Source organism: Lolium rigidum, chromosome 7 (assembly GCF_022539505.1).
Source record: "Lolium rigidum isolate FL_2022 chromosome 7, APGP_CSIRO_Lrig_0.1, whole genome shotgun sequence".
Taxonomy (NCBI): Eukaryota; Viridiplantae; Streptophyta; class Magnoliopsida; order Poales; family Poaceae; genus Lolium; species Lolium rigidum.
Window position 1 is genome coordinate 59,875,616 of NC_061514.1, and position 14,385 is coordinate 59,890,000.

The 14,385-nt window shown below is 44.0% G+C and overlaps 1 protein-coding gene across 1 annotated transcript; it reads right to left on the bottom strand.

Annotated features, from left to right (window-relative positions):
- Positions 1-9,754: 9,754 nt before the first annotated feature.
- On the bottom strand, positions 9,755-12,426 carry LOC124671420 (transcription factor bHLH94-like). The gene is made up of 3 exons (XM_047207793.1): positions 12,061-12,426; positions 11,102-11,611; positions 9,755-9,892 (listed from the first exon to the last, which is right to left on the bottom strand). Exons 1-3 carry the CDS (start codon positions 12,424-12,426, stop codon positions 9,755-9,757), a joined length of 1,014 nt encoding a protein of 337 aa, XP_047063749.1.
- Between the last annotated feature and the right edge of the window lie 1,959 nt (positions 12,427-14,385).

A 14,385-nucleotide genomic window follows, 5' to 3' on the forward strand; every position in this document is an offset into this window, starting at 1 on the left:
AGCATGACCAATCAACACGCAATAAATAAATAAGATATCAAAAGGAGATGTATCATCTCTTATGTGTATAAGTTTCTCTAAGTGGGCAATATCACAAAGATATTTATCCACAAAGAAACATGCACACATAAAATAGATACGCAAGAAAAATAGTATGATATCCAAGACGAAGTCATGCAATATACCAATAAGAATTTTTGCTTAATAGCATGGCCAAAGGCTCAATTTTATCTTATTGTACATTCATGAACTTCAACCACAAACAACTAAAATACATCACAAATATCAACAAGGGATAGAAGATAGTTGGGATGCATTTGAGAAAGGCAACAAGTATCACAAACGGGGATACCAAAAGAAGTAACTAAATTTGCACTTTCATCTATATTGCACATGAGAGAGCCTTGAGGAATTGATATGCAACAAAATTTCTAGATAGGCATAGTTGGGATGGATGAATCATGAACATGATTTAAAATACTTCCCAACAAATGCACTCATCTCAAATTACTCACATTCACAATAAAGAGGTTTCATTAAAACTTTTGCAAGAAGCACAACATTTGCAAATCAAGAGATTCATGCCAAGATGCAACCATAAGGTTGGATACAAGAAAAGTATGCATGAGAAGATACTTGTTACCAAGATAGCATCGGTGTGGATGTAGTAGATATGTGTTCGTTGATCATCCTAGCTTGCCTTACGTTACCATTGAGTCACCACTTCTTTCCAAGAGTGAGACAAGCATCCAATGCATATCCATTGTACCTAACACAAAGGTAAGTACAAAATGGTCCCCAAACTAATTGGGTCCGAACTAGTTAGACACACTACAACATATAGGACAAACTCCACAATTCTATGTGCATATAGATATGAAATTGAATTTCATTCACATCTTAGACAAATTAGGATTTGATGGAGTTTACCCTATATATTGGATCAAAGAAAGTAACTCATGCCATAAGATATACATATACTAAATATGCATGCACAATACTTTCAAGAACCAAAGGAAGATACAATTTGGACAAAACACCAAATAAATCAAGAGACAATGGTTGCCCAAATTATATCAAAGAATCAAATCAACACAAGATTGACTCCAAAGAATTATCTCATTATAAGAAGCTAATTAAACCTAAACACAAAGGAATGAGATAACCAACTCCCAAGAGAGCAAGGTTCCAACAAATAAACCAAACCCTCGAAACTTTTTATGATGGCACAAAGTACCAAAAAGAAAATTTTATGTCTCCCAAAACCAAATTTTTGATTAAGATCAAGAGATGTTAAGCATTTTAATAATATAGAAGAGCTCCCCAAGTTTGGTGCATTATCTAGGATTTTTATATGAATACAAAATGCACAAAACTAGGATCACCACGCTACCTATATCTTCTAACAATGCTAAGAAAGTTTGAATAGACAACTTAGATCCATAAGATGCAAGGAAGACACATGGGAGTCAAAGCACAACAAATTCATGGCAATAAATAAGGCAATATAAATACAAGAGCCAATGTAGATATGATCAATAAATATCTACCTCATAATTGATTACCAATTGTCCTAGGACAAGAGGTATTAGGAAGTATTTCCGGTGGTAGTTTGTAAGTATACATAAGATCATATTTACAACGAACAAAGCATATGGTAAAAGATAAGAGTTAACCATCATGCAAAGATAGTTTCTTGATAGCTTCATTTAGTCATACCAACATGCAAAGCAATTAATAGTATTCATACCAACATGCAAAGCAATTAATAGTATTCATACCAACATGCAAAGCAATTAATAGTATGACTTGAAGCATATGGTTTTCCAAAAATGTATTGAGGGACACGTTGTGAAAAACCATGCCAAGAAAAACTTACACAAATAAGATCCACAAAGATATTAGCAATGAAGCCATTTAAGCAAATTGGAGCTTGTTTGAGCAAACATGCCACATAGGAGAGATAATCTACAATATCAATTCTATGTGACACAACCTCAAATGTTCACATTTCCTAGGCTTGTAATATGCACAAAGCTTATTACTCCCCCATAATGTGATAAGGAATTTATTTTCACAAGAGGCAAATAAGATCCAACTAGAGATATTAATGAACATTAGAATTTGAATTTCTCATGAAGATGACATACCACATAGAGACTAGATAATCTTGCAATATCAATTCTAAGTGATATTCCTCATGTACACACATTGTTAGGATTGTGAAATTCCTAAAGGCATATCACTCCCCCAAAATGTTATAGTCCAATAATCTCTCATAAGAGCCATATAAGATACAACAAGATGCAAAGAGGCTCCAACACAAGCACAAATACATGGTGTGCAACCTAACATACATAGCCTTGATTTCTCAAGAAAAACAAGTAGGATGCACAACATATACAAACACATGTTAGGAACAAAACTAACACATGCAAAGGGGCGAGTAACTTTCAATATAAATGAGTTGAGCACATGTTACCGCAAGGAGGAACATTGGGTGTATGATAGAAGTAAGATAACCAAAAGACTTGGCTTGAGATAATATAAATGATGAAGATCCCTTAATTCTTCATGATGTAGCCAAGTCTCCAATGCCCTCCAACAAGCACCTATTGATCAAGTTTTGGATTGTTGATCCCCAACTAAGTTGGGTCCTAAGAGGTTAGTCACAATAGGCTTGGCAACCCAAATGGTTCTTTTCTTGACACCACTTTGAGCACCAACATATTTGGCAAACACATTGCCACCCTCATCCTTACGAAGAGAATAAACATCATTAATGGTGATAGAGTTGGATGAGGTACCAATAGTACACAAGGAGGAGATGTGGCCCTTCTCACGGCATATGTAGCAAGTTCTTTTCTTCTCCTTCTTCTCACTAGATTTCTCCACAATGGGAGCATTGACTTGTTTCTTCTTGGGAAGTGGCATTTCTTCAACTTGAGGTTGAATGTGAGTTTGAGCTTGAGGCCGCTTCCCTTTTGCTTCTTCTTCAAAGGGCAAGATCTAACATGATGCCCTTCAATTTTGCACTTGAAGCAAACAATCTTGGCCGGGTTTTTGACTTGTACTTGGCCCTTCTTCTTATTGTTGTTCTTGGACTTGTTCTTGTTGTTGGAGTTGAATCCAAGTCCACTTTTGTCATTGGGGGATTGTTGCACACTCAACATCTTGTCAATTTTGCATTTCCCTTCATGACCCTTTACCAAGTCGTTCTTCAAGGAAGTGACTTGGGCCTTGAGCTCTTTGATTTCCTCTACATGGTTAGTAACAACACAAGTACTAGAGGAACTAGAACCTTTATTGTTAGAGCAACAAGGCAAGGAAGATAATTCATCACAAGATTTAGCGATACTATGAGTGGATGAATTACAAGGACTAGCACATTGCAATATAGCATTTTGAGTAGTAGTGCTAGTATCCACATGAGGCTCACAAGGTGTTGCCTTAGATATGATAGCCTCATGAGCTAACTTTAGCCTATCATGAGAGGCTAGAAGATCCTCATGGGAGCTAGCAAGCTTTCCATGATTTTCTTCCAATTTCCCATAATTGCTAGTTAGCAAATCAAGTTGAGCCCTTAGCTCAACATTCTCCTTCAAGATAGATGCTTCACAAGTAGTAGAGTTAGTAGCACAAGCATCATCACAAGACATATCAAGAAGAGAGGGTAACATAGCATGCTCTTTTAAATAGGAAGCTTGAAGTTGCTCATGGGACTTGGTGAGGATAGAGTGTTCGCTCTCCAAGACCTTGTGGGCCTTGTCTAGATCATCTAGATCCTTAACAAGTTTATCATGACCAACACCAACTTTGGAATTTTCCTTTTTAAGCATTTTTACTTGAGCTTTAGCATGGTCTCTTTCCTTAATGAGTTTAGAAACTATTTCATTTTGAGACACTTCAAGGGTTTCAAGTTGCTCTTCAAGAGAGGCTACTGGCCTCTTGTTCTTCTTCAAGATCATTCTTTAAGGATGCTACATCATTGGCATACTCTCGTTCAAGAGCACCCTTTTTATCAATGGTGTTCTCATGCATCCAAATAAGTTTTTGGCTCTCAATAGCGGTAGTCAAGATTTCAAAGAAGTGAGTGCTAGCAATTTTATCTTTGCAAATAACCTTGAATACGCTCTCACCCTTATCGCGTAGAGAGACAACCCAATCCTCTTCTTCATATTCATCCTCATCCTTATCACCACGAGACATATTAGGTTCCATGGTAGGAGGTACCGTGGAACCCTTGGCCATAAGGCATATATGAGGACCGTGAGATAAAGATGAGGAGTTACTTGAGGCTCCTTTCAAGATCTTGTCTTGACCAATAGAATCTTTGGTTTCCTCTACAATGTTAGTCACACAACAACTAGAGGAAATAGAAGCATTTTTATCATGGCCACAAGACAAAGCAAGCATATCATCATTAGATTTATTCAAGCAACTTACACATGATATGCAAGGACTATGAACACAAGCATGTAAATCATTTCTAGTGCTAGAAGTGTTTAAGTCCAAAGATGAAGCATTGCAATGAGATAGAGATGAAGAATCATCAATAGTAAGCTCAATATTAACATTGCAATTTTCATCACCACTCACCATATCATTACCTTGTGTCTTACCACACTTTGGTGAAGTGGATGAAGATGAGAACTCATCACGGCCGGAAGTGGAAGCAATACAATCATCCTCAATAATATTGGACACATCATATTTATCTTGAATCTTTGTCCATAATTCATGAGCGCTCCAAAAAGGCAAGTATGGAAAAAGACCTACATCTCTCAAAGCATTCATAAGAACATAAGAAGCTTGAGAATTGAGATATAAATTTTTCTCATCCTCTAACGATAGATTTTGTGAATCCATAGGAGGAGAAAAACCTATATCTACAATTTTCTCCATATGAGGGTCAATGTCCCGAAAATGACTAAGCATGCAAATTTTCCAAACATCATAATTTGTGCCATCTAATATAAGAGTGTTATCGTGCACTAATCCTCTAGCCGACATCTTTACTCTCAAGGCGGTGAAGCCTAAGAATGAGAGACCTTGCTCTGATACCAATTGAAAGGACACGGATGTCGCCTAGAGGGGGGGTGAATAGGCGATTTAAAACTTTTACGAGATGGGCTTAACAAATGCGGAATAAAACTAGCGTTTACTTTGTCAAGCCCAAAGCCTATAAACTATGGTTCACCTATGTGTACTAACAACTTATGCTAAGCAAGACAAGCAACTTATGTGATAGCACGATATATATATAACTTCAAGCACGATGGCTATCACAAAGTAAAGTGCATAAGTAAAGAGCTCGGGTATAGGAATAACCGAAGTGACGCGGAGACAACGATGTAGCCCGAAGTTCACACTCTTGCGAGTGCTACTCTCCGTTGGAGCGGTGTGGAGGACAAGTCACTCCAAATGCACGAGGGCCACCGTATTCTCCTCGAGAATTCCCACCAAAAGGGATGTCCTCGATCCACTATGGGACCTTAGGAAGGTCACCGAACCCGCACAAAGCTTGGGGCTATCTCCACAACTTAATTGGAGGCTCCCAACAAATTGCCACAAAGGCCTTGCCCTTGAAGATTCTCCACAACTTAATTGGAGTCCCCAAGAACACCACAAAGATGCCACAAAGGCCTTGCCCTTGAAGATTCTCCACAACTTAATTGGAGTCCCCAAGAACACCACTAAGATGCCACAAAGGCCTAGAATCCGTCTAGGGTTCAAAGAACCTAAGAGTAACAACCTTCTTGCTTTCACCTCCACGAATCACCGTGGAGAACTCAAACCGATGCACCAAATGCAATGGCAAGAACACCACAAAGATGCTCAAGTCCTTCTCTCTCAAATTCCAACAAAGCTACAAAAGCTATTGGGGGAATAAGAGAGGAAGAACAAATAAGAAGGAGGAACACCAAATTTCTCCAAGATCTAGATCTAGTGGATTCCCCTCACAAAGAGAGGGATTTGATTGGTGAAGATGTAGATCTAGATCTCCTCTATCTTTCTCTCAAATGGATGCAAGAATCATTGGAGGGAGAGGAAGATAGCAAGCTCAAAGAAGGTCAACAATGGAGGCAAAACGAGCTCAAACCGACCAGGAACTTTGGGGAAGAAGACCCCCTTAAATAGGGGCCAAAATATCTGACCGTTATGGCCAAAATCGCGTCCCGGCGGCAGTGCCGGAGTGCTCCCGGCGGCAGTGCCGGAGTGCTCCCAGCGGCACTGCCGGCCTCCCTGTTTATACCCAAACACCCGGTACGAAAACCTCAAGAACTTTTGCATCCGGACTCCGATTTCGATGATCTTGGGCTCGTTGGAATCACAACAACGAGCTCTACAACAATATGCATAGAAACATCATAGTCCAGCAAAGGAGGATATAAACAAATGAATAAAGGTTTTACCTATCTAAAAAAGGCAAACCGGTAAAACCTCCAATATGGAAAATGCAACAACTTGTGTTAGGAAACTCGGATTTAGGTGAAACCAATTTTGTTGTAAAGAAGATGACAAGAGCTACCCCACAAAGAGTGAAAAGCTTAAGAACAAGTGGGGTAGGTTTTTCTATGTATTTTAGAGTGAAACCTCTCAATACGAGAAACCGAGAAAACTCCAATATCGAAAATGCAACAAGTGATTCATGCGGAATCCGTTTCGATGAACTAGAGCTTGTCATGAGAATAAGCACAAGCTCTAAAACATCACATGGATAAGATCCAAATAACAACCAAGAAAGATGATGCAAGGATGCAAAGGTTTGAGCTCTCTCCGAATGATACGATCGAGTTACTCACTCGAGAGCCCTCTTGATAGTACGGCAACTAAACTATAAGCCGGTCTCCAACTACACTATGAGACCGGTGAGAAAGAAACCCTATCAAGATCAAACCTTATACTTGCGCATTCCACTTGAGCTCGATGATGACGATCTTGACCTCAACAAGATGGAACGCCTTTCTTGCTTGTGCTTGCTTGACGAAGTCTTGTGGATTGCTCCCCCATAATCCACCATGGGAGAGCTTCTTCTTCGGCGCATCTTCACAAATCCATGATCACCATATGGATGGCAAGACTCAAGCAAAGGATCTCTTCGAGATGGCTCATCTTGAACTTGCACTTCATTTCTCCATGGCAAGCTTCAAGCTTATGAACTCTTCGAGTTGGCTCATCTTGAACTTGCACTTCATTCTTCATTCTTCATCATGTTGATGTCTTGAAGTAATTTGAGGGCTCACTTCATCTTCATATTCAAGACATACTTGACACTTGATATCCTTCATCAATTTCTTCTTATTGCAACCTTGAAGCCAACATATGGTTCAAGAATTGCCTATGGACAACTCCTACAAATATAACTCAATGCAAACATTAGTCCATAGGGATTGTCATTAATTACCAAAACCACACATGGGGGCTCCATGCACTTTCAGGCGGGATGTAGTGCGGCGCAACACCAGGGATTCCGGCGCCAACGTGGAACCTGCACAACACAACCAAAGTACTTTGCCCCAACGAAACAGTGAGGTTGTCAATCTCACCGGCTTGCTGTAACAAAGGATTAGATGTATAGTGTGGATGATGATTGTTTGCAAGAACAAGTAAAGAAAAATAGCAGCAGATTTGTATTTCAGATGTAAAGAATAGACCGGGGTCCACAGTTCACTAGAGGTGTCTCTCCCATAAGATAAATAGCATGTTGGGTGAACAAATTACAGTCGAGCAATTGACAAATAGAGAGGGCATAACAATGCACATACATGACATGATGAGTATTGTGAGATTTAATTGGGCATTACGACAAAGTACATAGACCGCTATCCAGCATGCATCTATGCCTAAAAAGTCCACCTTCAGGTTATCATCCGAACCCCTTCCAGTATTAAGTTGTAAAACAACAGACAATTGCATTAAGTATGGTGCGTAATGTAATCAATAACTACATCCTCGGACATAGCATCAATGTTTTATCCCTAGTGGCAACAACACATCCACAACCTTAGAACTTTCCATCATCGTCCCAGCATTTAATGGAGGCATGAACCCACTATCGAGCATAAATACTCCCTCTTGGAGTTAAGAGCAAAAACTTGGCCGAGCCTCTACTAATAACGGAGAGCATGCAAGATCATAAACAACACATAGGTAATAGATTGATAATCAACATAACATAGTATTCTCTATCAATCGGATCCCGACAAACACAACATATAGAATTACAGATAGATGATCTTGATCATGTTAGGCAGCTCACAAGATCCGGCAATGAAGCACATGAGGAGAAGACAACCATCTAGCTACTGCTATGGACCCATAGTCCGGGGGTGAACTACTCACTCATCACTCCGGAGGCGACCATGGCGGTGAAGAGTCCTCCGGGAGATGAATCCCCTCTCCGGCAGGTGCCGGAGGTGATCTCCGAATCCCCCGAGATGGGATTGGCGGCGGCGGCGTCTCGATAAGGTTTTCCGTATCGTGGCTCTCGGTATCGGGGGTTTCGCGACGAAGGCTTTAAGTAGGCGGAAGGGCGGAGTCGGAGGGGTCACGGGGGCCCCACACGACGAGGGCCGCGCGGGCCCCTCCTGGGCCGCGCCGCCCTAGTGTGGCGGCGCCCCGTGGCCCCACTTCGACTTCTCTTCGGTCTTCTGGAAGCTTCGTGGCAAAATAGGACCCTGGGCGTTGATTTCGTCCAATTCCGAGAATATTTCTTTACTAGGATTTCTAAACCAAAAACAGCAGAAAACAACAACTGGCTCTTCGGCATCTCGTTAGTAGGTTAGTGCCGGAAAATGCATAAATACGATATATAATGTGTATAAAACATGTAGATATCATCAATAATGTGGCATGGAGCATAAGAAATTATCGATACGTCGGAGACGTATCAGATCCTAGGACGACGAAGTCATGCATCACAACTTTTTTCGATTGCTCCGAAACCCTGATATATGTGGGAGATGAACATGGAGAGTAATTTTGTATTGCACATTGTCTTAAGTAACACTAATAAATAGTCATCAAAAAGTAAAACTAATTAAAAAAATAAGTATTAGATGAAATAAAATAGAAAGAAAAACAAAGAAAATGTTTGTTGGCGCACGACAAAGAAAGGGACGCATGGCAAAGGCATCGTTGCCGTGCAGCCTAGCTGGTCGCACGGCAAAGAGTGTTGCACGGCAACACCCAGAGCCTTTGCCGTGCGGTTTTTCTCAGCCGTGCGCCCTGCTAAGGCTTTGCCGTCGATGTTTCTTTGCTGTGCGCTGTCTTGGGACTTTGCCGTGCGCTACTTTCAGACCTTGCCGTGGAAACTTTTTTACCGTGCATGCTGCTTGCTGCGCACGGTATCTTTGCCGTGCGATGGTGCACGGCAATACCATTTTTTCCCGTAGAGAGTTGAAAAAGAAGTTTTTTTTAGAAGAGTTGGAAAAGAAGTGTAGCTGAGCGGCTGGACATAGTGCCGTTCCATTTTCTTTGGGCTCGGAGGATCTCCGAAAAGCTGATTTGGGCCGGACCGGGTGATGTCCATGAAACACGGCCTAACAAGGAACGGGTATCAAAGATAACACTACCGTCCCCTCAAAAAAAAAGATAACACTACCATAAGCACGGCTCTTTGCTCTGCATCACGGACCACAACCCACCGACTCCGTCTCTACAGCCTCACAGACATAGTTTGCATTACGCTTTACAAATACTAGAGGGTAACACGGGCAAGCTCGCCGGCATGCACCTTAGTAGTACCTAGCTAACTTTGAAGGTCCGGCCGGCCACCGTCGAGCTCGAGCAGCCGCCGCGACGTCGTCTCGGCATCAATGAAGCAGAGCAACTGGTGCACTGCCGCCGCGATGTCATCCGCCGTCGCTAGGCCGCACCCTTCCTCCACCTGCAAGGCACACACACACAACATCAGTAAACCCTGAACTTCTGCATTGCTTTTACACCGCACAAAGTTAATGGCATCTGGCCGATGCAAGCGAGGCAAAGGGTCGTTTCTAGAACGCACGCGAGAGGCCAGGTGAACAGGGTGACTGATACTACTGCAAAGTACACATCTCGCTGCAGCTCCACCGTCGCCATAGCCGGGGCTGGAGCGTAAAGCTCTTGTGAAGCTACATTCTCCGGTGGGGGCCTGGACGATCGATCGACGCTGCTGCAAACAGCTCAAGAACCGACTCGACTCTGTAGCCTTTTTTTCTTTTCACTGCCGATCTCGCCATGTCAATCTATCGATCTACGGCCCAGCGCTGCTCAAAGATTCTCCATGGCACGATCTCGAGCTTTTGCTTTAGCCTGTTGGGCAGGACAGATAAAACGTGCTCGCAACTTTTACTTCTGCTTTCGCACTCGAAGCATCATGGATTGATATAGTGCAGCAGGCCAGGCAGCAGCGGTGTATGGAGGCCGGTCAAGTTCAGAGCTGCTACAGTTTAGGTGAGCAGGGCAGAGCAGAGTGGATGAACCAGATGGTGAGCAAAAGCGTCTGAATCTCTCCGTCAGCTTTTAGCCTGCACGATCTTCTTCCTGGCCATGGCCGGTATGGTGAAGGAGCACTCGCTGCTAGTTCTAGCTAGCAATGCCTGACGAAGACGAACCTCTGAGGCGGAACAGATGCAATGGCACCAAGATTTTGTTCACCATTTCATCAGTGGCTTCAGTGCAACAAGAGATGGCAAATGATTCGATCTGTTTCCTGGGCGACGCAGTTGTATGGGTTTGTGCATCAGTGCATGGACTCTGGTTTGGACGCCAAAATGGCAACCAGTTTGGGGTAGGCGTGTTATGGCCTGTGGGCAGTTAGCTAACTAGGCGAGCCCCGGCACACAATCTCTATAGCTTTTCTGCATGGCCGGGATAATAAGAAGGAATTTGCTACAGTTTCAACTAGTATTTTGGACGTAGTGGTGGAACCAAAATATTTTTCGCTCCTTCTGAAAAGCCACATGAAGTTTTCAGTTTTTTTTCTGTTTGGGAAAAGAAAATGCCAGTGGTATTGTCATTCTCGGGCACTCACTTTCTTGCAGTATAAGATAGAAAAATAGAAAATGTAAGGAATCCTGGCCGTGTCCGGCAAAGATCGATCGCTTGATGGTACCTTGACACTGAGGGAGTAGAGCGCGAGTGAGCCGAGCGTGGTGACGTTGAGGTGCAGTACGGCGAGCCTAAGCCGCTCCATCCCGGCGACCATCCTGAGCAGCTGCCCCGGCAGCCGCGGCGCCATCACCCGCACGCTGGCGTGCGTCTCCACCAGGGTCACCTCGACGTCCGCCAACCCGGCGCGGTTGTCGTCCGCGCCGTCCCGCGCCGGAAGGCGCCACACGTACTGCGGGTACGTGAAGAACCCCGCGAACGGCGTGCCTGTCGTGTCGTGCGTTGCCGCCGGCGCCGGTGTCTCCTCGCCCGCGCCGCTGCCGCTGCTCGTCGTCGCCGCGGCTGCCATGACGGCGTTGCTCGGTGCTGGCATTGGGTCAGGAACGAGCAGGTGCTGCTGCTGCTGTTGTTTCTGCCCTAGCAGAGTGCACTTCTGCGCCTCGAGGGATTGCAGCAGCTGCTCGAGCTCCTTGACGAAATCGATGGCGCCGCCGACAATGGATGCCTGGTCGCCCTACACATGGATTGGAATAAAGAGAAGAACAGTCAAGGACAGGTACAATCAGCCTTGCAAAAGGTTGTTGCATGTGATCGAACAAGTAGTGGTAAAACTCTGCTTCAGACGAAAATAAAAACAGGGTAGAGAGAGCATTTACTACAACCATGAGTGAACTAATATGGCGCATTAATGGCGCAACGTGGCCGAGGAATGTATGTCTCGCGCGCGGAGCAGGGGCTCCATCCATTATTGGAACACATGAACTATTGGTGGTTAATGACAGAGACGGGAAAGGTAGAGACAAGAATTCCACAAGATCCACTTTAGCATCACCATTCACCCAAGCAGAGTGCAGCAACTGAAACGAGGCTGAAGGTGAGGATTTTCACCGTGGAACATCGATCGACACAAGAATGCAGAGCATATCAGGAATGCAGGATTACAATCCTTTGGAATGTACGTACCCGGTGGGCGTAGGACTCCGGCATGAGGGACCGGAGCTCGGCGAGGTAGTCGTTCATCTGGCGGCGGCGGTTGCGCTCGACGGCGATGTGCGTCATCCGCTGGCTCTCGGCGTCCTCGCGGTTCCTGCACACCTTCGCCCGCCGCCGGCGCTTCCTCCTCCCCGCCTGCACCTTGTCCCCCTCTTCTTCCGCCGGCATTGCCACGGACACCGGCGGCGCCACCATCGCAGACCCAGCCATCCAGCTGGCGGCGCCCTCCGTGCTGGCGCCGCCGGCATTGCCGAAGTGGAAGCTGCTGGCAGCGGCGGCGTTGAAGGTGTTGTAGACGAGGACGTCGGTGGCCGCGCACATGGCGTCCAACGTCATGTCGATCGACCGACGGAGCTTGTGCTCTGCTCCCGCGTACGTTGGAGAAATGCCTAGGGAGACATGGGGGAAGCTATGGCAAGCACGGGATGGTGTAAAAGTAATCGTTGCGGGCAGCGCGCGGAGTGGGGCGAGGAAGAAGCTAGCTCCGTGTGTGTGCCGGGCGATGGGCTCGATGAGTCGCAGCAGGCAACAGCGGCGCGGATCAGCAGATTGTGGGCTGTGGATGTGGCAGGTGTATAGGTGGAAGCAGGATAGATAGATGGATGGATCGATCTCCGTCACCATGTTACTAGCTAGCTCCAAGGGATCGGCACCAAAAGCTCCCTTTATCTTGACACTGCGGTGAAATCTTTGTGGTGGGGAAGCCTGATCGATCTACACGTGATGGGAGAAGAGATGGCCTTGCTAGCTTTCTCTCCTCTCACAAAAAAAGTGAAGTGAAAAGAGATTGGAGGAGATGTGGTCTCTCTCTTCCTGCCTCTCCCCCGCAGAGTGTTTTTACAGTATTTTATTTTCGCTCAGATTTTTACCTCGATAAGGTATGTAGGAGTGTGGTGATGTCCCTTCTTGGTATGCCAAATGACACACTACGGATGCTGGCTTAGCTGAGGCAGGAGGCCCCCGCGTACGGCAGCATCTTTTCTCAAGGCCCCATGGGGAATCGGTACGGCGGTAGGGTTTTTACACCCTTCATTCTCACGTGCATGCAAAAATTCACTATAATTGATGATGGGAAAGATAATAGTACTCCGTACGAGTATTGATACTGTATCAAATTTAGATGTCCTATCATAACAAGTAGAACTAAAAAAATAATGTTAAATAAATCTCATACATATTACTTCTACATGATATCATATACACTGTAGAGATACTATCATACATTATCATGTCATTTCCTTCCATAGAAAAATTAGAAGAAACTTGAGTAAATATCAAGGAATTATAATTAGTAGGTTGGAAGTTATACAAACCATGCATTTTGGGTTTCTTTTAACTTTAAACCATATCTTTTGAGCGGATGGTTATAAACTTACAACCAATCGAAATTACAACTCTCCGAGCCTACTCATTGATCTGACGTGACAACAAAAATGAGTTGTCGCTGCTCCGTCACATGCTGACTTGGAATAGGTCGAGCACAATCACACCAGATCCAACTAAGTCACTATTTAACACACGTATCCACTTCCCCCTCCCCAATTCTACCGCATCCTCCTATCTTTATTTTGAAAGGAATACGGTGGACGGAGTCCTTAAAACGATTATTTTCTGAAATAATAAGAACTCCGGCGTCTTGAACGCAGGTGGCTAGGTTGTACATCTACTTCCTTAACCAAGTAAAATATGCTCACTTCTTCTCCTTTTTAGTACATTTTTTGCTCTCGCTGCTCCTCATTACAACCACCCAAGTAAACACACTAGGTTGCAAGGGAAGACATGGTCGGTAGTGGTATTTTAGCATCCATAGCCAAGAATCAAGGGACTCCTCACCCAGGATTATTTTGGTTTAGGGTTGGTCGATGGAGAGAACATATTACAAGATAGATCATGTTCGGGGAAGATGATTATAGATCTGTCCCTTCCCTAAATCTATGTTGGTTTGAAGTCATTCTAGATTCTCCATCGGTGAAAAAGCTACTATAATTGATTGTTCCAGTGTTAAATTCGTTTCGTTAAGTCCATAATTGCGGGTTTTGTAAGTGATTAAATGGAAAGGGGATGTGTGGGGGGGGGGGGAGTGGGGTGATCGTTTAGCTTCAAGTGAGGAGACATGGGCTCTCTTTCTTTGATCTGAACTTCTGAATCCTTGATCTTTGCCTTTGCTACTCCACCAAAATGTCTTCATCCCAGTGGAACCCTCAATAGAAAGAGTCATTACATATCCGTCTAATGGGCAAATTGGTAAAAAAAAATTGACAAAATTTTAATACTGCTGGATTGGTTTGATAGGAA

Bases quoted from the DNA above. Each gene is read 5' to 3' on its own strand.
- LOC124671420 (XM_047207793.1), bottom strand. From the start codon at position 12,426: ATGACGTTGGACGCCATGTGCGCGGCCACCGACGTCCTCGTCTACAAC. The intron at 11,612-12,060 runs GTACGTACATTC...ATCCATGTGTAG, and splicing joins CGGAGTCCTACGCCCACCGG to GGCGACCAGGCATCCATTGT. The intron at 9,893-11,101 runs GTACCATCAAGC...TGTGCCTTGCAG, and splicing joins TCTACTCCCTCAGTGTCAAG to GTGGAGGAAGGGTGCGGCCT.